This window comes from Haliotis rubra, unplaced genomic scaffold (assembly GCF_003918875.1).
Source record: "Haliotis rubra isolate DU_JTF1 unplaced genomic scaffold, ASM391887v1 Scf132, whole genome shotgun sequence".
NCBI classification, from domain to species: Eukaryota; Metazoa; Mollusca; class Gastropoda; order Lepetellida; family Haliotidae; genus Haliotis; species Haliotis rubra.
Genome location: NW_025765248.1, coordinates 247,691 through 271,491, shown reverse-complemented (window position 1 = coordinate 271,491; position 23,801 = coordinate 247,691). Strand labels below are relative to the sequence as shown.

At 41.1% G+C, this 23,801-nt stretch overlaps 2 protein-coding genes across 2 annotated transcripts; both read left to right on the top strand.

The window, feature by feature from the left end:
* Positions 1 to 81: 81 nt before the first annotated feature.
* Positions 82 to 5,559, top strand: LOC124267579 (M-phase inducer phosphatase-like). The gene is made up of 8 exons (XM_046702532.1): positions 82 to 264; positions 772 to 852; positions 1,817 to 1,897; positions 2,772 to 2,933; positions 3,076 to 3,203; positions 3,579 to 3,696; positions 3,950 to 4,081; positions 5,467 to 5,559. The coding sequence occupies exons 1-8, from the start codon at positions 82 to 84 to the stop codon at positions 5,557 to 5,559; spliced, it is 978 nt and encodes a 325-aa protein (XP_046558488.1).
* A 9,484-nt stretch (positions 5,560 to 15,043) lies between these two features.
* Positions 15,044 to 22,911, top strand: LOC124267573. The gene is made up of 2 exons (XM_046702529.1): positions 15,044 to 15,158; positions 21,256 to 22,911. The coding sequence occupies exons 1-2, from the start codon at positions 15,140 to 15,142 to the stop codon at positions 21,876 to 21,878; spliced, it is 642 nt and encodes a 213-aa protein (XP_046558485.1). The 5' UTR covers positions 15,044 to 15,139; the 3' UTR covers positions 21,879 to 22,911.
* The last annotated feature ends 890 nt before the right edge of the window (positions 22,912 to 23,801 follow it).

Below are 23,801 nucleotides of genomic sequence, written 5' to 3'. Positions count from 1 at the left end.
TAACAATGTTGACTGTTGTAGTTCAACGATTCCATGTCTCCGTGCTGTCTCCCCCACCCTGCCAAGATACGTCACATGACGATGCCTCAGACCAGCTTGGGTGAAGAGTACCAGGGTACGTCACACCCTCTGAGTGACACTGACATGGAGAGTGGGTCACGTGAGGGTCATGTGACCCCGCAGCGCATCACTTCCCCGGGTTACTGTGAGGTGGAGGAGGATTTCACCGACAGTGGCATCGACTCCCCCGAGAACACAGCAATGGTACGTAAACAGGGCGACAGCCAGTCGAACTTTCACTTCATAATTACTGAAACATATACCCCAATTTATTAAAATTTAAGCGGACAATCTTATCTCCTTTACATGCTGAGCGAAACTGTTAAAGACTTCGTCATAACTTATATACTATTTGAAAACGTGAAGGATGACCAGATGTACTTTAGAGATATTTTACCTGGACAATAGTATGGAAGAATTTAATGGGGTGATCCTTCACTTTGTCTGAGTAGTATATACACGTGCACATTTACGTATTTTCCGATCACCGAATGGATCACTGTAAAACGGAATGGAAATGTTGTTTTTTAACATCAAATTGTCACACCATTCTTACACACTTCAATGCTACATTGTCACCGGAAGCGTTTATTTATTATTTTATTTTTGCCTTTTCTAATATTAATAGAAAAGAAACCTTTCGAGAGAAGCATGGATTTAAAGGCTTGAGGGGTAAATAAGTGGAATACATACGCTTGTTGTTGTTTTCAGGAACCGGATACGGCCACAAAGGGCGATAATTCACCTCAGAACATCCCGAGAAAGTTCCTTTTCAAGCCGAATGCTCATGAGGTAACTACTGCTGTGAAGAATATGTTCGCCAAGAATTGAGTGTTTCTGAAGATATCTAAATCGAAACATGTTAGTTACCACTATCACGTGGCTTGATCTGATGCAACGTTTTCCGATTGCTCAGTGAAAGGCATTACCTGATTCTTTATTTTTAAAAAAAAAGGAATATTAAAAACAGTATTTTATGAAAGATATTTCAACCTAATTACAGTCATAGCAAGATGTTAAAAAAGCAACCAAACAAATGAAATGTTGTGCATCGTGAAAGGTACCACAATTTGCAAAGCAGAGTTGCGTCCCTTAGGTGTACCATGATACTATGATCGTGGGATGATGACTTCCAGATTCATCATGAAAGTGATCCGAACAAACCCGCATTACCGGTGTCACTTAAGTGGTGAACGTCCCACAGAAGTTGACGTTTAGCTCTCTTCTCACGTTTCGTTCTAAGAGCGAATGCATCAAGCGTATATAATTGCCCGTGAAGATCCGGGTTAGAATTGTTCTTCATCAACCCACGATAGAGCGAGTGAGTGAGTTTGGTTTACGCCTCACTCAGCAATATTCCAGTTATATGACGGCGATCTGTAAATAATGGAGTCTGTACCAGACAATCCAGTGATCAACATCATGAGCATCGACCTTCGTAATATTGGGATACGATGACATATGTCAACCCAGTCAGCGAGCCTGACCACCAGATCCCGTTAGTCGCCTATTCCGACAAACATGAGTTACTGAAGACGAATTCTAACCCGGACCTTCACGAGTCCCACCATGGAGGCGACTAACGGGATCTGGTGGTTAGGGTAACTTGGTTGGTCTGGTTCATTAAGTAGGAATATTGCCGAGTGCGGTAGAGTAGTAATGACCAGAATGGAAACTATTAAAGATAGGATGCAGCTTGCATAATCCTCTTCAGAAAGCTTGTTCTCCATGTTCTGTAATATTATCATGTTTTCAGAGCTTGTGCCTGGAGTCCCTGAAGACAGCCGTCGAGAGGATGGAGAGTGAGGAGGCAAACCTTATCGGGAACGGAACAAGGGTAAGCTGAGCTAACAAACTGTATTACGCAACCTTTGGTAGGGATCATGAGGTAGTTTATGTCTGCATGTTTACATAAATGATCAACTGAAATGACCCTATCAAACGTTAAATATTAGTCCTTAAAAACATATATACGAGGATCTGTCCAATGGCGAATACTAGCAAAAATTACGTATAGTCTGTTTTCAGTCAAAAAGTACCGATGAATTTCACTTTAAACAAAACTCAATCAAATAAAGTGAAATAAAGATTGCGAATCCTCATAACTTTATCTTGCCAATTGAACATTAAAATCTCAGAATTTTATTCAACTTAGGGTAAAAGTTGTTTAACAAACGATCATAGTTTCAAATCGCTATTATTGGTGTCTATTACAAGGGGGTTGAATTAAATTCTGAGACTTAAATGTTCAACTGGCAAGGTAAAATTATGAGGATTCGCAATATTAATTTCACTTTATTTGATTTGAGTGTTAACGTCAAACATAAACGTTATAATTTATGTCATTCTAGCAGCAAATGATTCTCAAATTGAATACAGTGACCTGTTACAATGTCTAGGCCTAAAAGGTGATTGGTGTCAATCACTTGATTGTCTGGTCCAGACTCGATTATGTACAGTCGTCAAACAACTGAAATATTGTTAAACAAACCTTGACCGACCAAGTACATCGGGTAACAGAGAATGGCAACACGATAGGATTTTACGAGTGCTTCTAACTGATTCTTCTCTTGATTTCAAACTCGAACAAAATGGAATGAGGCGTTTGCAGATAGATATCATACATATAAACTGTCACGGTTTCATTTGACCCGAACGTATAATTGTGCAGTTGTTCTAAAGTTTCAAGGTCACATTCTCTATCTTTCCAGGCACACTCTCTCCCGACAATCAAAGGAAGGCACAAAGATCTCAAGTCAGTGTCTCCTCTCACAGTCAGTCAACTACTGGCAGGGAAGTACAATGACGTCATTTCCGGATACCAAATCATTGATTGTCGTTACCCGTATGAGTACGAAGGAGGACACATTCAGGTAACATTCAAATCATGAAAACCCTTTTTGACAAGTACCATATACCAAATTCCTTTAAATATTGAAACAATTAATATTTACGAGTCAAATTTACTGTTTGCGTTATTGGTTCAACTAACCGTTTCGTTTTATATCCTCTCAGGGGGCGCTAAACCTTCACACCGAGGCTCTCATAACGGATGTACTCACTGCCCGACGAGGGAGTGTGTCCACTGAAAGGAATATCCTCATATTCCACTGCGAATTTTCATCGGAGAGGGGACCGAAACTGTAAGAATGTCATACATTTCATTATACAATGCTACAGACTTACCATAAATGCAGTACAGTTTACCATAGAATGGCATAATCCCACAATGATAAAACCATTATTACCATTGCTTGTCATAAAACTTTCTATGGAATACCGAACTGCTAACCTTAGAATGCCGCATAGTTTACCAACAGTTTACCTTAGAATGCCGTACAGCTTACGGATTAACACAAAATGCAATACAAGATTCTATTCATAGTCACAAAAACCGATGTACATATTTTCACAGAGAACTGAAGATGTTTCTATGCATTATCATTACAATTGACTAGTTTAGCGATAATTTTGTATTTTCCTGAAAATGTTTAGTCAAAGTGATTTTTCCCTCACAGACTACGTCATTTGAGAAGACTGGACCGGAAGTTAAACATCGACTGCTACCCATGTCTCTTTTACCCGGAAGTGTACCTGCTGGATGGCGGTTACAAGGCTTTCTTTGAAGAACATCGAGTACGTTATGGCAATGTAGTTTGTTTCTGTACCAATCAGATATTCTATGGAAATATTCATTGGTTTCAGGTCACCTTGACATGCCTGTAAGTAAAGTAGTAGGTTTGAAAGCATTATCTCCTTTTATATATATATATATATATATCCAATAAACAGAAAAGAGGCCATTTGAAGTGTACATTTTTACTCCTAATTAGTACGTAATTGATTACCACTGTTGACAAACTTTTAACATCAGCTTTTTATATTTCAGAATCACTGTGAACCCCAAACATATCTCCCGATGGTACACGAATCATATTCACAGCAATTACGTCACTTCCGGACGAAATCAAAGTCGTGGACAGCAGGCGAGAAACAGAGCATGCGAAGTAGGCGTCTTGACGTATCCCCTATCAAATGCGAATGGTAGCCGGTGTTTGTTGTTACCTGTTAATTGTTTTACATCGACTGTGATATGACTCTTGTTAATGTTGCCTTTGGTTGCAATGTATTTATTGACGTAAGACTGCGCCCTTGACGGGGGCCATCTCGTATAGTACTTATAACGTTTGTCGCAACTCGACCTACTCCTGTACACGGGTGTGGACTTGTTATACCCGAGTACTAATCACACCAGCATCGTTCATCCATATAATGTACCCAGTCGAGGGTATAACAGGTGGTATGTTTAAACATCATAACTGCATTACATGAGGGGAATTTTCAGTCTAGTGAGCATAGCCCCGACCTTTTCATGAAATATGTCCCATGTTCAATCTGCGATTTTGCAAGAAAAGGGTGGAAACGTACGCATTTGTATCACACACATTCTCAGTCAGGAGGTTAAGTCAGGAGTGTGAGATCTAATGCGACAGGGTGCATCCATCCAGATATGTATACATCATTCCATCCATCCATCTGTCATTCTGTCTATCCATACATGAATGCATGCATCATTCCATCAACCATTCATGCATGCATAAGTCCATCCAACTATGCATTCACCATTCTATCCATTCAGACATCATTCCATCTATTTATACAGTCCCGGCGGTGGGCTAGTCTAGTGGTAAAGCGTTCGCTCATCACACACCGAGGCGTGGGTTCTATTTCCCTCATGTATAATGTGTGTGCCCATTTCTGGTGTATCTCGCCGTCATATTGCTGGAATATTGCTTAAGGCGGCGTCAAACCTACTCTTTCACTCACACTCACACACACACACACACACACACACACACACGCACGCACGCACACACACACACATAAGTGAATGACGTTTTTGTAACTTATGACAGGCCCAGCAGAAAACAGACAGTGCTAATAAGATATGTGTATATATGCAGAATAGAATAACTTAAGATTCACCTATTTTTGTAATAAATTATAATAAAACTCATGCGTATTCATGTTGTTAATCCATCTGCATCTGGAGTTTCACGGTATTAGCAAGTCTCAGATCCAGAAGCTGGATTGCTGTGCTCTATACAGGTATTCGCTGATTGCAAGGTTCGAATCCAATGTTCACCCTGATTACAATCCTTCTCCACGCTTGTCGATCTCTTAGAAATGGCAAACGTGATGTTCGGATCAGGAACACCCCACCACCTACCTAGATGATTCCTCGCAAATGTGCAAAATTGACTTGGATCTTACGAAAATCAAATTCATGAAAATCATTTATGCTACACTAAATTAACATGTAAGTCTATGGAAATTCCGTGTCCGAATACATTTTTCACGACTCTGTACCTACATGTAGCTACTTGTGGCCGTTCCCATTGTCAGGGGGAGATTGTAGCTCTGGCACTCCACTCGCTCTGTCCGTTGCAGGATGCTAGGTCCGGGAGTGAGGGTTGGGCGACCGGGACTCCTAACTAACCACATAACATTCATGTACTGTGGCACACATACAGTCATAGATAAACGCAACACCAAGGCTTGTACTCACACATAGTTTTTACTCTTGTCTCAGTCCATTTCTCTAACTACAACTTCATCAACAGACAGGGTAGGCTCGTACCACACGGGGCAACTGAGTGGCGTGGATTGGCTTCCGTCACTTAAAAGCGCGCACAATCGCTCAGTGCCAAACCTGTCTTTTTACATGGTTCGAGCCTGGCCTGATCTTGATCACATGTTTCACCTCGTTGTTTTGATTCGTTAATCCTGTATCCGTCCTAGCACTCATGAATATTCGATTGGAAAATTATTGGTAACAACCGTTCGGTCACTCTCCCCTTTTCAATGATTTGTTGTTCGTTTCAATGTAAGATTAATCTGTTATGTCTTTCACGACGAATGTGTTCTGCCTCTCTGTCCATAGCCTACGGCTAAACGCCATTCTCTCGAATCTCTGTCTGCCTACTGTGCCTACCCATTATGTCTCATGACTGCAAATCTAAATGTGGAAGTTGATGTCATTCTCTCATGGTGTAGCAGGGACGGATACAGCTTTTTGAGAAGCGGGGAGGGGGTGGGGTGTGTGTGCACACTTCATTTTCACGAGCGTTTCAATAGTCATTTAATGAAATTTCAGGACAAAAGTGCAACACCACCCACACCCACACCCCCACCCCTTCTGGATCTGCCTATGGTTTAGGGATGCATTTTTACCTGTAAAAAATGAATACGAGCGCGTAGAATATTCAGTGGAAAGAAATACTGCAGGGTTTACTAGGAGAGCTGCACTTTACATGTGGTTACAGATGATAACGAATCCAAAATCCCTGAAGGAGATCATATGATTATATGATACTGAAGTCGTTTAATAAGCAACGAAAGCGTTAGAATTTTCAACAACATATTTGAAAAATTGTTTCGGACAAATTGTTATGATTAGTTCCCTTTTAAGTTACAGCACTGCAAATATCATGCTGAGGACTGATCACCCCCACACTGATTTTTGCATGTGTTTTATTTCAGGATTATCACTATATGATGCTATACACATGGTGCTAGCCCATGCTATAGATCATCCTTTACGATGTTACTTGATTCAATTGTCACAAGGTTACAAGGAAATGGAAGCGTGCATGTATGTTGAACTGTGTATTGTTTATTGTCAAATGTCCAGTTGTGCATATCCAGAATATTTCGAAAGCATACAGTCCCAAATTGGTTGATATTGAAGAATACATTCACATTCACGGGTTAGAGACCAAACGCTGCGAAGGTTTGGGTCACGTTGCGTACTACTATTTGAAGAATACAACCCCGGGTTTCTGGCCAAACTGTGTGGGTCAGGTTGTACATATTCCTACTACTTCTACGGGAAGGTTACAGGTCGATAAAAGTCGCTGGACATATTTCGCGGACCATAAAGGACGTTGTACATATTTCGCGGACTATTACAAAGCGTTCCGCTATGAGTGTTTATTGGAGAAAAAGAAATGAACTACGATCTACGGGATCAGACAAACGTGCGTCATATGGCGATACCGTATGCTTGCAAATAGTGATGTTCATGGAAATACAGTGAAACGTGATGATGTTAGGAGGTACGATGATTCACAATTAAACTACAGGTACATGACTCGGAAGGCAGTCAAGAGAATTCAGTGTCCAATGGTTATACGGTACCGATACAATCTGATCCGTGATGAGAAATCTTCTGATGAAACAGGTTGATCAGAAATTACTACTGTTGTTGAATGTTGTTTATTCGCACGGATACTAGTGTGAAACTACCATTACCTACATGTGACAATTGTTATCATACAGTCAGTTACAGTTTCAAGTATACAGTCAGTTTCAACTTACAGGAGAAGACGCCATATGAATGCTATCTCACGGTTATTCTGTTTCCCAATGCATGGAAAGTTTTAATCAGAATATTGAAGATGTATATGATTTAATTTCATGTTTTTATTTATGTTATTAATCGCGTTCTTTGAATTTTAGAATCCAGGAGTCTCCTTCGACCAGTTAGGGTCTCGTTCACGCTGATGGCGCTTGTCAGCACCCAGAAACAAGTTACTCGTAATTCTTTCCATACAGAATTACGACTTCCATGGGGAGTTGTATTTATCCATACGTCACGTATCGACATTTCACAGAATAAATGGATCCATGTATTCAGTGGCATAAAAACTACTATATTAACTTGCAAGGGTCGCATTGAGAAGGGTCCAGCTTCTCAGATTTGTATATTTAAAATTCCTTGTCACTGTGCGTTGAAACTGGATGAATTCGACACAGACATCATGAGAATTCATAATTATGAGAAAAAGTCAGCAACTTCAAAATTATATCCGCCCAATCTTCTACTCTTATCGGAATTCGTCCGCACTGAAACCTTTCGAAACTTTAAAGCCTCTTTTAGATAATTTTACTTTTAAAATTCCACATTTATTAATCGATGATCACATTTTATGATCACATCGATTACATTCGGAAACAAGACAAAAAATTCAAGTTGATTTACGCCTTATTTTTTAGCATATGAAAAAGGATAATTTGATTGAAGACCGTTGGATGGATTCCCTTCCATCCTCTGCTATGGATGGGTCTTTCAGCAACCCTTATAATGTAACGGCTAGTTGTGCCGCAGGTTTGTCCCTCTTTTTACTAATAATGGGTCTGTATTTTGGTTGAAAGTTCCACGCTTATTTTTTGCATTAACGTTACATACAGCAGGTTCCCCTACTAATGGTTTGACAGACTGGAAAGCATACCAAACAACCACCCCTCCGAACTATCCCCAGCCATATTTTATGTCTTTGATTAAATCAACTATTTCAATGGATGTTTTCCTCATCATATCGACAGTATTTCTGGTGTTTATTCTACTTCTTAGTAAAAAAGTATAATCGACCGGTCACGTCCTTAGTTTTACATTTAGCGAATTCTTTTGTTGTCATGAGATTATTCTCTCACAATTCATGTATCTTTGCCTCCGTGACCTCACGTTGTCAGCTGCAAGTCCTTTACCCAACTTTCGTTTTCAACGAGTTTTCTTTATTCATTACTTGTTATTCGATAGTCACAACTTGATCATTCAGACCCCGAAACAATCTATCAATGTCTCTGGTAAGATTGCTATCCTTTGTTTAAAGGCGTGGCAATTAATGGGATTCCTCCCCACTACTACCAATGTTTATGGTTTTACAACATTGTGGGGCTGTTTTTCCAATGTCGGTTAATTAAGCCCTAAACAGATGGGATATCCACTTATCCATTTTGTGATTATTGTAACCATTCATCTGTCATTTTCCCGGGACCACTTATTTGAAAGTGGGCACAAGCCGATTGAGTCACGTGCCCATAATGTTAGACTGTCTCCTTTCGGACATTAAGGAAGAAGTTTCAGGGTCACAACAGGAATATTCAATTACATCTTAATACTCATTCGTATGGCAATATTGTATCACCTTTCTGTGAGACAATACCAGTAGCCCAGCCACACGCGACTATATTGGTCTGATGATTCCTCCTCCAGATTCTGAAAGGCCAGATGTTTGTAGATCACTGGATTGTCTGGTCCAGACTCGATTATTTACAGACCGCCGCCATATCGCTGGAATATTGCTGAGTGCGGCGTAAACATATACTCACTCACTCCATTCTTGTACACACGCCTATACAAGACATACGCCTGAGCCCTTCCTCTTCTCGTTCCTCCTGCCTGATGCGTTTGATCTTAGAGTTGATCATGAATTCCTCCTCCATGTCCTCGTTGCGCTTAGTGTAAAAAAAATGACAATTGTAGTACATGAAACATAGTTTTATGTCCTTGTAATTTGACTTATAAGTTTATAAGTTGAGTAACGACTAGAGCTCCTCCCCTATTTTCGGGTTCTATTCGGTAGTGTCCCATTTTAATTCCCAATCTTAATTTGCTGAACGGTGTATATACACAACAGTGTTGACGTTCATCCCACACACACGGCCCGTGTGTAGGTGAACACTTGTCTGCGGGGCTCTCATACAAGCCGGGAAGTGAATAGAGGTGTACACCTCACAAGAAATCCTTTCACACAATATACCCTTTTCGATAATAATCATTTCCAGGGTCCTTTAGACTTGGATTATTCAACGCTTTAGCCATGTCGATTTAGTGCGTGACAAACACAGTTCAAGGCCGCCATTGTTGAGTACAAGGACACAACGTTGGCAACGCCTCACATTGAAAACGGTTCAGCTTGGACCTGTTTACACAAGCAAGGGCTATACTGGCTGTGCTCCCTGTCCACGGCTGCTATTCATTGTAGAATCACAGTAGGTCAGCCTACTCGCGTATTTGGGAAATTAGACTTGCACAAGTCTCTAAGGTAAAAATTAATAGTTTAAATAATAATTTCTAAAATAATGTCCGTTTATCTAGACTTGCCTCATCGAAGGATAGAATTACTATACATCCATGGGCTCAGCATTCAGTACAGCCTTGGAGCAAGGCTAGGGACAAATGTCTAACGCTTAGTGTCTGAATATATATCATTTGGATAGTAACAAACAAACCATTTGAATTGAAAAGGAGCCCCAGGGAGACCAGGGCTGAGGAATCTAGACTGGCTTCATTTTAGGCTTTACAATTGCAGATAGGGACTGTGAGACAGGCAAGGCAAATGTGTGTGGCGAGGTGGGATACGTGCACAGGAACCCGTTCTGTAGGTTAAACATAGACCATAGATCTACACGCACGCCATATATACTCTCCCCAAAAAGAAACGCATTGAGGAATTTCAACTGTATTTTTATGTTTATTTTTAAACATCTTGTAGGCTTTATGAGTCAATGAAATATAGCCAAATTGCACACTGGGGATGCAGACTTATCCGTCTTTGGCACCAACTCGAGGAAAGTCAGTTTGAGTGTCACATGGAGACGTGTGGTGGCGCTGAAGTCAATACCTCGTGTGACCGCCGTGGGCATCCAGAACTGCACGGCATCGCCTCGGCATCGAACGAATAAGTCTCAGAATCTCGTGTTGCCCAATCGCAGCCCACTCTGCCTGTAGTGCCTGTGCGAGTTGCTGAAGTGTCTGGGGCTGAGGGTTACTGCGTCGCACCCGTCTTTCCAGGGCACCCCACAGATGTTCGATCGGGTTTAAGTCCGGTGATCTTGAGGGCCAGGGGAGCACATTGATGTTGTGGTTCTGGAGGAAGTCTCTAGTGTGACGTGCTGTATGGGTCCTGGCATTGTCCTGTTGAAACAACTCCCTCTGGCGATCAATGATTGGAAGGACGTGTGGGCGTAGGATTTCGTCACAGTACCGTTAAGCTGACAGGTTGCCCTGGATCATCACCAAATCACTTCTCCTACGGCAGGTGATCGCTCCCCACATCATAACACTGTCCCGGCCGAATCTGTCCACCTGGGGAACGCAAGCGTCGGCTAAACGTTCACGTCGACCGTCTGTACACCCGCATTCTTCCATCGCGTCGTTCCAATAGAAATCATGATTCATCACTGAACCAGATTCTACGCCAATTCCGCCTATGACGGTCTGCAGAAAGCCTCCTCAATCCGGGTATTTGTCGAGCGGTACTTGTCGCCGTAGCTGTTCGATGACGCAGGTGATGTACCCGGATGTAGCGATCCTGCGCCGCAGTGGTCGCTCGAGGTCGCCCACTACGAGGGCATCTGCTACCGCATTCTGCCGGCGATATCTCTCCCAGAGCCGTGAAATGGTACTTTGGTGAACATTCATGCGTCAGGCAACTGCACGTTGAGACTGGCCAGCTTCAAGCAAACCAATGGCGATATGACGGTTGGCTTCACTTAGACGTTGCATTTTGCGTTCGTCAACAATATTCCAAATACAGTGAATAATCGATAGACAGCGATCAACCTTTTATACCCATCATTAGATCCCCAACTTTCACGTGCATTGCATGTGAATTGTGTATTGTGTGACACTACACGCCGAAATTGAAAATCATGCTGTTAAATACGGGTATTTTACGGATGGTGCGTTTTGTTGTGATGTTTCAAAACATAAACACCATAGGACTCATAAACAGAGCAAAACCTTTTGTAAAATGAATCACGTTTTAATTCATTGCTACATGAAATTGCTATTTTCATGATGCGTTTCTTTTTTTGGGAGAGTATATATATAAATAGAGAATTTTCTGTGGATACGTACGACATGTTAATAATCACTGTTATCTATGACGAACAGCAAATGTCTATTTTACACCAGTTCCCTTGCAATGGTTGATGGACATGGTCAACACATGATTTAATAGGTTGAAAGTTGGAAGTAGGTATGTTTTGGATAGGGTTTACTTTCCCATTTTTTTTTCAGTAAATACTGCCATCCCTCAGAAAAAACACACACACACATAAACAACACAGCACTAAAAAACATACATGCATACACACGCGTGCGCAAATAATCACACGTACAATAGACAGTATGCGCATTCAAGTCTCTCTCACACGCACACACACATGCACGCGCGCATGCACGTACGTATTCTATTGTCCGCCCATTACATGTTCGAAGAAAGTATTTACATGTCCAGGTACGAGTGTTGAAATCACACGCTCCATAATCGGATTCGAAAAACTATTTTTCAGGGCGTGGCCTAAAACTACCGGTGCACAATGACAAATTTTATGAATAAACAATGCCATTTAAAAAGTGGTCAAATGTAACACGTTGTATTTGGGACTACACTTTCTCAGTAAAGTACAGATTCGACTACTTTTGTTGGGTTGAGTCCCATCCGGGATTCGAACCTACACTTCCAGAGTCAGGCACCTAATTGCCAGCACACAAAGTCGGCCACCTAACCCACTCAGCCACGCAAGCCCTGGTGTCTTTCCGAGGATTAATTATTAAAAAATATTGTTTTTTGTGATGACCCCCGACTCTAAATGCTTCACAGTACAATACATTATGTATTCGAGATGACCCCCGACACGAAATGCTTCACAGTACAATACATTATGTATTGTACTGTGAAGCTGCATTTCGAATCGGGCGTCATCTCAAATTTTTGTATATATTTTATAAAATCTTTAATCCTCGCAAAGACACGAGGGCCAGTGCTCAGCCACGGTGACTTCCACGCTCTAGTCGTGCTGAAAGTATGAAATACACAATGCCATTTTAGAAAGTGGTCAAATGTAACATATGTTATATTTGGGATTACACCTTCTTAATGTACAGATTCTAGTACTTTTGGGGTTGAGTCCCATCCGGGATTCGAACCCACACCCTCAGAGTAAGGCACCTAATCGCCAGCAAACAAAGTCAGACGCCTATATACCGCTCAGCCACCGCGGCTTTATAACACATGTGTTGAAAGTATATTTTAAAGTGGTTCGAGCCTGACCTGACTTTGTTCACATGTTCCAATACGACGATCGTTTCGGTTCGTAAAAATCTGGTTATGAACTCATGTTTGTGAGGTGAGGTGAGATTGGGTTTTACGTCGTGCTTGAGAATATTTCGCTCATATGACTACGTGCATGCGTGTGTATGTGCGGCTGCTTGTACTAGCCCAGACTGAGATACCATGCCGCTTAAGCATGAATACCCCACTCAGACACATTATACTGACTCCGAGCGGACCAGTCCTTGTTCTACTCATTAATGCCGAGCGCCAGGCAGGGACCAACAAGTACCATATTTTAACGTCTTTTGGTATGACGCGACCGGGGATCGAACCCGCGACCTTCCACTTTCCGGGCGGACGCTCTAACCACTACACCACGGAGGCTGTCCACGTCTGTCGTAATCGAAAACCTATCGGACATCACTGATCGGTTAAGTCATCCCTTTAGATCTACTGCTCTTCTTGGTAGGTTTAACGTGAGCTTCATCTGATTCTCAATCTTGACATTTAAGTGAATGAATAATGTTCTTACCGTCTAATTAAATGGCAACGATGACGCGAAACATTCAGCAAATACACCTATCTCGCAAGGTTTATCGCGACATTGTGCCTCCATTACTTTCCTTAAACGCGGGGCGGTGGGGTAGCCTAGTGGCTAAAGCGTTGGCTCGTCACGCCGAAGACCCTGGTTCGAATCCCCACATGGGTACATTGTATGAAGCCCGTTTCCGGTGTCCCTCGCCGTGATGCTGCTGGAATATTGCTAAAAGCGGCGTAAAACCAAACTCAGTCAGTTCTTTAACGCCCATGACTTTGAGGCAATCATGAGATATAACCTCAAGTCTAAGTAATAAATTTGCTGTTATTTCTAATGTTTAGGAATGCATTTCTACCTGATAAGAATATATGTGCTATGTAATTGGAAGGAAAGAAATGGTAAGTGGGGCACATATTTAACAAGCCATATATGTGATCATTGGCAATATATTGATTATATTAACAAAAACGTTTCAACTCAGCTATATATACCATCAATAATTCACTAACAATAAGCTTGCACAGATGATCCGTTTAATTGTGTACAACATGAACTCTAAATATGGTATAAAAGTGCCCATATAGTCTGTCATACAGACTCTGAAGCGAATGTATCCAAGAAAGCCCACGCAAGTCTAGAAAATATCGCAAGTCTAGATTTCCACAGCTTAATGAAAAACGTCTCTGATCTCCTTTCATTTTATTTCATTTTTTTACCATGAACCTTTTCTTTCGGTAAAATATGTTCATCTCATAGACTAGTTGTTATCTCATAGACTAGTTGTTAGTCTAGTGTCCATATAGTCTGTCATACAGACCCTAAAGCAAATATATCCAAGAAATTCCCCGCAAGTCTAGAAAATGTCGCAAGTCTAGATTTCCATCGCTGACTGTAGGACGGGGAGGTGTTGGGGGCGATAAATATTCCTGTCAAATACAATTTCAGCGGTAATGGGCGATAAGACCCTGTGTACATGTTGTGAAATTCCAAGAAATTATCCCTCTGCGGATTTGTTTAGTCTCTGAAAATGAAGAAAGTCTAGGTCTCCTTTTCATTATATTCTATTTTTTTGCCATGAACTTTTTTTCTGTAAAATATGTTCATTTCACAGACTAGTTGTTAGTCTTATGTCCATACAGAAACAGGCATATTCATAATGTTTTAACTGATAGTGGACAAATTCTACATTATGTCCCAAATAATATATTATACAGGTGACCGACCTCCTGTACTTGTATTTGAGTTTATTTTGAGGTGACGGCTTTGTTGAAGGATTCATGGCGAGAAAGGTTTCAAAAGTTCGTCTTTATTTAGCGAAAGTTAATTGAGGGAGATATAGTGTGCCCAGAGACCATATATGGTCTCTTAGTGTGCCCTATGGAGCTATACAAACATTTCGGCCTCCACAACCTTTAGAAACGTCCCCGCCCCGAGAATAAAAGCCTTAAATTGTCCACGGCGATGAAACGGGAAACACTAACCGGAATGGGTTAGCCCGCGAGGACGTTTCCCACAATGCTTTTCTTTAAACATGGCGAATTAAGAACACATGTATTTGTTGTTTTGGGCACTCTGAACATGCACCCCAAATGACCACGCACCCTGAGTGGAAAGTGCACAAAATGTGAAAATAATGAAACGCGCGGGAGATGGTAAGAGCAATAATTACTGTTAGTCAGTGGTTTCATTCGTTGTGTTCATGTAGCAAACTCCGCAAGGCTGCTGTTATCGCCCGTCAACATTCTCGGCCCCACTGCCTGACACTGCCTGGCTCGCGGAGCGTGAGTGCTGGATGTTGAGACAGCTATTGTAGATCATTCTGTACACACGAAGTTGTGAATTGGGATGCTCCATGAATTATCTGTTAAAAAGTCCCCCCCTAATTTCTCCGAATTACGATATTCAAGAACTTGATAAGCCAGTCAGCCGATTTCGTATTTACAAACATTGATAAACAGCATAGATCAGCATAAATCTGATAAGGACAAACGTGAACAACTTCTTTATTCAGTAGGTGAGACGTTTCGATACAGATGCTTGTAACGTCGTCAAGCAACTTTCATCACCTGAATAAAGAAGTTGTTCATCCATAAAGTTTGTCCTTTTCTGACTCAACAACTTCTAAGAATGCCTCTGAAAGAAGTTATCTCTTACTGTACAAGCACTTTGTACAGCTGATTCTGATATGAAAAAAGACAAACTGGTAAGAGAAGAAACAGAGCTCAAACTTGAGTGTGATAAACTGAAAAAAAGAAAGAAGCAAATGTTCAAATGTAAGTTTCGTAAATATAAGGATACTTGTTCTTTTCAGGATTACCATTGCATTAAAAAAAATATACTCTCTACTGTCTGATAATATTGTCTGTATACATGTACTATATGATTGTGGCCCCCACAAGTGCAAACAAAATTGGAATTTCGAGGTCAGTTTTCGCATGGGTGAGAGGAGGACGCACATGTCAAAATAATGTCAAATGAAATATCTAGTATACAATTATCAGCATTTATTTTCCGAATAACTATGAGCCAGGTATATTTCAACTTATCGTAGATAGCAGTACTACGACATTACAAAATGTGTTTATTCAGTTTCTGGTAAAAAACGATATATTTGTTAAATTCTGGTCATCATAACATACTATATTGAAAAGTTGATTCATATAACTGTACCTCATTGTCTGTACATCGTTTAAAGATCACTGTATTTTACGTATATATTTATTTTACGTGTATGTCACAGAGGCCCAGATAAGCTGCGTATCCGGTTAAAATATGCATAGAAAATTTCAAATTACGCATTGAAAAATAATTCTGGCATACCAATTACGCATTTAAAATGTTAGATACTCAAAAAGTTTAAAACAAATGCGTACAGAATATATTTATAAAAATCGCTTGTGTTATGAAAACGACATGGGTTGCTATCAAGTTGTACTGTTATTATAGGACAAGTGTTGTACTGTCAGTATAGGATGAGTGATTTTTTATGAAATCATTTCCCTTATATTTAAGTTGGTTTTGATTAGGTATGACATAAGGCAGAACATACCTGCTTAGTAAACTTACCCAATGACATAATACTTAGGTGAGTAAAATGACTGAAATACGCATATATTTGAAAGCAGTGGGTAACGGAAAATGAAATACCCACTCAACATTCATAATACCCACTCCAAAAAAATACAGTGGGTACAGTACCCACATGAGCTAAATCTTATCTGGAGCTCTGAATGTCAAATTATGTATGTGTATACTGTTGGCAATGACAAGCCAATTTGTTAAAATTGTAAGTATGGAAATTTAAAAAAATAAATAAAAACAGATTGGAATTTCTTGAATCTAGGGTATGAATGACAGCCACCAGTCACTCACTGTCATGATCCAAACTGTCAATCATGTTGTGTCTGAACTTAACGTACAGGCTTGAGAGTGATTGTTATTGATTAAAAACTCGATAATTAAACTCTATCCCTATTAATGAGCAATTACATACCACACATGAAAAGTAATAAAGTTATTGCTAATTACAAAATCTGGAAGTCAAGTACTCTATGTGAGCAAGTTTACGCAAGGATATGTACAAAATAGAAATCGGAAAGTCAGTTTCTATCTGTCTGACACAGCTATATCTAATTATTTTCAAAGATAACACTACATAAACTGACATCCAAACGAAAATTTACCATAGTCAGGGTTTTATGGGACACGTGATTCCTGCGTATTGGATGCAGAAATTTGATGAAGTACCCCCAAACTAAAATCCTGTGTGTCCTTGTGGATGCAGTATAATTCTTTCTGGGAAAGAACTTTCTGTGTTTGTAATGGTATCCCATACTGAAATATAAACATTCTGTTAACGATCATTATTGTAATGACATTGAAAGTAACACGTATTATAACATAATCATTATCAAATAGGAAGCATCCATGATCATTGATTTCATGCACATTGATGGACTCCCAATTTTGGAAATGGACTCTCAGAAAACTAACTATGCCCTGAGTCCCCAGGACTCCCAGTTTTGAAGAGCTGTGTTAAACCCTGCATAGTTTAATTAATCTAGTTTAAATTAAAATAAAAACAGCAAGAGATAGATACATGAAGTTTAAAGTGGCGGTCTTACGGTAACTGATATTGGCATAAGAGTTGCCCAAACTGAGGTAGCAAAAACAAAGTTTCAGTGGATAGTGGCACAGACATCTAAACTTACTAAATACTCAATGATGCATCACGTTAATAGCATGCATGACCACCATCTACTACGAGACTTGCAAAACCTCTCAGGTGCACAGAAAAAATGTCAGTCGTCTAATGCTGTCCCATGGTGTAAGTTGCCATTATATGTTATAATATATGTTATATATAGCGCTATAGTCCTTCTCATCTATATGCAAGCTCAAAGCGCCATTCTTGGAGGGCTAAAGTTATCATCGGTTTCCTGGAGGATGTGGTTGCTGTCAATCACGATGATCCGTGACCTCCCGTTGGTGTTCCATGTTGGAATGGCCACAGCAATATGTTAATGTCGGCTGTAAGGACGTTTTGTGCAAATCAGGCTATATAGTTTCTGAAATTGTCATGCTGATAAAGGCAGCTTTTGCATGACCAGTAACACAACTGGATAAAGAAAGTCATCCATGTAATGCTGAGCTGTCAAATGTCCGTTAGCGATGACCAGAGGTATTCTATCCTGCCCATGAATTCCTCCACACACCATAATACCCCCTCTACCATATGGCAGTGTTGTTCCTAGGTTTTGGAATATATGGGCCCAAGGGCCCCTACATGTATGATTTGAAAGGACACCAGAAAATTCAGATCGTCCTGAAAATTTCAATACATGGAAATTGAAAAGAAAACATAATGAATTCACTGCCATGAACATGTTCAAAATTCAAACAAGTCCTCAGAATTCATTTAGTTTCTTACTCACATCTCATTGAAGTTATCCTATGATTCAGTTAATTAATTTGTAAATAATCTTCTCAGTTTTATTTTGATCATCCGCCATTTCCCCCCAAAAACATCCCCCATTTCCCCAGGATTGGTTGGTCATGCTTGTTGACTTGGTGGACACGTCATCGTATCCCAATTGTGTAGATCGATGCTCATGTTGTTGATCACTGGATTGTCTGGTCCAGACTTATTTACAGACAGCCACCATATAGCTGGAATATTGCTGAAGGCAGCGTTAACCAACCAACCAACCAACCAACAGTACTGAACATACAGGGTCTGATTTTGCAATTAACAACCTTCAATGGAACTTGTTAACAATGGCTGGTGCTGGCTACATAGAGTAGCAGGCTGCATCTCTTGCAGGTAACAATAACTTCTTCAACATCTTATAGCTGTCATCGTCTGTTTTAATTGGGAAGTAAGTGACTGGAAGTAATATGTTTCTCTCTGCAAAACTTGTTACAAGTAGAAACATTTGTCTATCCATAAATCAGTTACATAGAAGTAATCATATGACAGATTTATTAATAAAGGTAGTTCAAAATTGAAACTGAACCGTTCCTCATTTATCATCATGGGGTCAGCTTCTGACGTATGTATCTAATGAGTACTTGTCATGAAAATTGCTGAACAAGTATGTATGTTACTTTTTAGAGCCAGTGATGTTATTTTATAGTGCAACCAAATTTTGATGGTGCAGCCAAACCTGTAAGCCAGGTTGCACTCGGTGCAGGTACTGCAAAAAAAACCCCCGAAATCGCACCCTGACACACAGAACAAGCTTTCATCAGTGAAGACAACCCCTTGCTAGTCATGTCGCTGACAACAACATGCAGTCTGGACCCTTCACTCCGGGGTAGAATAGGTCTTCAGCAACCCATGTGCTTGCCATAAAAAGGCGACTATCTTGTCGTAAGAGGCGACTAACGGGATCGGGTGGTCAGTTTCGCTGACTTGGTTGACACATGTCATCGGTTCCCAATTGCGCAGACCGATGCTCATGCTGTTGATCACTGGATTGTCTGGTCCAGACTTGATTATTTACAGACCGCCGCCATATAGCTGGAATATTGCAGAGTGCGGCGTAAAACTAAACTCACTCACTCACTCTGGACCCTTCACAATCTCTGACTACGATGTTGAGTTGTCAATAACTTTCCTCTGTCAGGTCTGAAAGCCCCAGTTCCTTTAGCAATGAGTTGCTTGACCCCTGACTAACTATTTACCCTATGTGTTGCTGATACCATCACTGTCAGGAAGTAATTGTGAAGATGCAAAGTAAGCAAGTACCGGTTTTCATTCAGCATTGTTAATTGTTAAGTCCAGTTATACTGGTGAGTGAGTGAGCTTATTTTTCCGCCGCTTTTAGCAATATTCTAACAATATCATGGCGGGGGACAGAAATGGGCTTCACAGATTGTACCCATGTGAAGAATGGAACCCGGATCTTCGGCATGACGAGTGAACACTTTAACCACTAGGCTACCTCACCGCCAAGGTTATCCTGGTACTGCCTGGTCTGTCTGTAACACTGTATCAGGTGCTTCAGTGAGTGAGTGAGTTTAGTTTTATGCCACACTCAGCAATATTCCAGCTATATAGCAGCAGTCTGTAAATAATCAAGTCTGAACCAGACATTCCAGTGATCAACAGCATGAGCATTGATCTACAAAATTGGGATACGATGACATGTGTCAACCAAGTCAGCGAGCCTGACCACCCGATCCCGTCAGTTGCCTCTTACATCAAGCATGTGTTACTGAAGATCAATTCTAACCAGGCTCTTCTTGGGCTTGAGGTGTTGCAGCGACACAGGGACATCCAAATGCTTTGGTCACCCCATCTGTACCTTACCCAGGACTCTCTCACATTGGTGTCATTTGTTGCATTTTTATCATGTGAGGGTCATTCATGCCCTCTGTATCATGTATCTATCCCAGTTGCATGGATTGTTACGGCTGCCAAAGCATGATATGTTTTTCACCCTTTCTCATTTTCTATTTAATAAATTGCCATACTGTGTATCACTTTCAACAGTTTTGTTCCGTTCGGATTATGTGTTTTGCTTTTATTTGGTTTGAACTTGTGTCCTAAATTTGTGCAATGTCACATTTAAAGCAAGTTTCTTTCTGTCAGTTGAATATACAACTCTTGTGCTTACAAGCAATGTGGATGAAGTAGTGATTTTCGGTGTTGATCTTAGTATTCAAAATTCACTGTGAAAATCTTAGCTCCGAATATGTCACAATAAGTCTTATTGTAACACAGACTCCTGCATTTCTAGGTATTGCAATATAGTTTTGTGCCATATGGTTTCTTGATGCTTACGGGGCGGTAGAGTAGCCTAGTGGTTAAAGCATCCGCTCGTCACGCCGAAGACCCGAGTTCGATTCCCCACATGGGTACAATGTGTGAAGCCCATTCCTGGTGTCCCCTTGCTGTACCCGTGAAGGTCCGGGTTAGAATGAACCTTCAGTAACCCATGCTTGTCGTAAGAGACGACTAACGGGATCGGGTGGTCATGCTCGCTGACTGGGTTGACACATGTCATCGCATCCCAATTGCGTAGATCGATGTTCATGCTGTTGATCCCTGGATTGTCTTGTCCAGATCCGATTATTTACAGACCGCCGCCATATAGCTGTAATATTGCTGAGTGTGGCGTAAAACTCAACTCACTCACTCACTCACTCACTCCCCTTGCTGTGATATTGCTGAATTATTGCTAAAAGCAGCGTAAAACGTAACTCACTCACTCACTCTTGATGCTTACAACAATTGTGTTGCAGATGCGAGGCAGCTCCCTGGCAGGGTCCGGTCCAGGAGCAGAAGTACCAAGTTAAACAGGATCTCTCTCCGACCCACATTTGTGTCCTCTGCAGACGACAGTGTGGAGACAACGCAGACACAGTCACATCCCCCGGATGCCCCTCTTCACCACATACCTGATGTACATATCCCGCCCCGACATCCTGGTCGTGCAAGCAATCAACAGCCTCCTTCGCGGCAGGATGTGCAGAGGCAAAGTGGCAGAAGAATCATACAAGCTCAGATACTTCATGATGAGTCAGCATTAGCAGAATGTCAGCCAAATGCCATGAATCGGCAACCCACCAGAACAGTACCAAAGACATCTCAACTAAACAAAAATGATTCACATCATCATCCGAATGTGTTAGGTGGTGGTGAGATGGCTCAGGATGCAAGTCAAACCAATAAGACGCTTCCCAGGAAATCTACTTCTCAAGAACGGAGTCCGGATCTCACCAAGATTCATACCAGACTCCCTGACAGGTCTAAAATTCAAAATAAATGGAGCAAAATTACATCAAGGACTTCACCAAGCACCACAGATTTTCTGCCTTTGAAAGAATCTGTAATAATTGGTGAATCTCCGGGTGTGTGTTATTGAGGCAAACGTACCAGTTGAAGAGCCTTCAGCGTACAATGAAAGTCCACTGATTGTCAAACACTCAAGTGATCAAGTTGAAGTAATTGATACAAACCTTCATCCCCTGTGCCATGCTGAAACCTCATCTCGGAGTGGGTTTTTTCCTCCCTACCCCAAGGACTTCTCCAGATCGGGACTTTATTGTTCCTTCCCGCCCTGCCCAGAAAAAGTGGAGATCTCAGAAACCAGTTGAAACCGCATCAAAGTCGCAAGCCAGAAAACTCAGGAGAATTGTGGACAAAGTCAGTATTCCATTTTCAAATCAAACAGCTACCACAAGATTGGATGAGAGCTCTGAAAGTAGAAATGTTCTATTCAAAATGACAGAGCCAACTCAATTTGGCTCATTTCAATCTGGACATGTTTATTCAAAGCAGACTCCAATTTCCAAAAGTCCAAAAACATTGTCTGGTCAATCTCCCAATTCCCTTCCATCATCAGACTGCTCTCCTCTTCAGCCAAAGGTGATGTTGCAAAATATTAGTAAGTTTTTGTCAGTGTCAGAATCAGAGTCTGGCTATTCTGGCTGTGTGTCTGCAGACAGCTTAGATTTAGCCCTGAGTAATATAAAGGGCCCACTGGACTTTCCCTACAACCAAGATCGAAACTGCTACTCAGATACTGACTCTGAGATCATACTTAACCGTGATAGAAAAAAGAAGCTTCATTTCAGAAAGAAAACTGACAAAGCCTCATCTAACAAACACTCAGTTAAACTGAGCAAACGTTCGACCAGATCTGACAAGGTAAATGACTGCTTAGATGGTCCCCAACCATTTCAGGTTTCAGGTGTGGCAGATTTGAGGGATTTTGACTCTGATGAATACGATGAAAACTGTAACCATCCTTTTCGAGACAATTATTCTCTTGGAAGTCAAGGAGACAGCAGAGCAGACATGGATCAAACCCAGCAAGTGTCAGCTTTTCCCCCCAAAGTGAACGCCAAGACCTGTATCCATTACTCATCACTCAGACATGCTTTGTCAGAGGTTAGATCTGAATCAAGTGACTCCAAGCAAGACAACAGGAAGAGGAAACTTCAAAAGCTGTCTGTGAAAACAGCAGAAGTCCCCAGTGATCCTGAAAGAAAGGGAGTTTTGAAGAAAAGGGAAATGGATTGTGATTCTGTGTCATCACATAGGAAGAACAGTGAAACTCCATGTGTATCAAAAATGTTAACCAGAAGTGTAGCTGGGAGAGAGCACAGGTCTGAATCTAGCGAGTCAGACACAGCAATGGAATTCAGGCAAAAGAAACCAAGGAAATGCATTGTTTCCAAGGCAGAGTCTAGAGTCAGGACTGGTGTGTGTATTGCTGAGTCAGAATCACAGGATGAGAGGCAGCAGACGGCACAAATTCCGACATCTGGCACCAATACCCACAATGCTATTGCAACCAGAGGGTGGAGGAAAGGCAAATGTTCCCAAAGTAGTGATTCAGACACAACGAAGGGAAAGAAAAATGTTTCCAAAGGTGGATCAAAGCCATGTGAAAGTATGAATTCTGATTTGCAGGATAGAAAGAAGAGACTTATGAAAACTAAGCCATCCTCCACAGATAGCAGCCATGTTTCAACATGTCCATCACAAACAGCAGTTCAGTCAGTTGTTTCTGAAATGAACAGTCCTGATTTCAGTGTAAGGAAAAATATACAGTTAAATTCTCAGGCTGCGGTATCAGAATCAGATGATTCTCCAACTAAAGACAGGCGTAAGGTTACCAAAGTAAGATCTGAAGCTAGTGATAAACTTTTGCAGAAAAAGAATGCTGACAAAGTCAGTGATACTGAAAAGATTGTTGACAAGATTGCTGACACAAACATTTCAGCCAAGATAGCTCTTGCTGAGTACCTATCCCAAAAAGCAAGATCCAACCCAGTCTGTG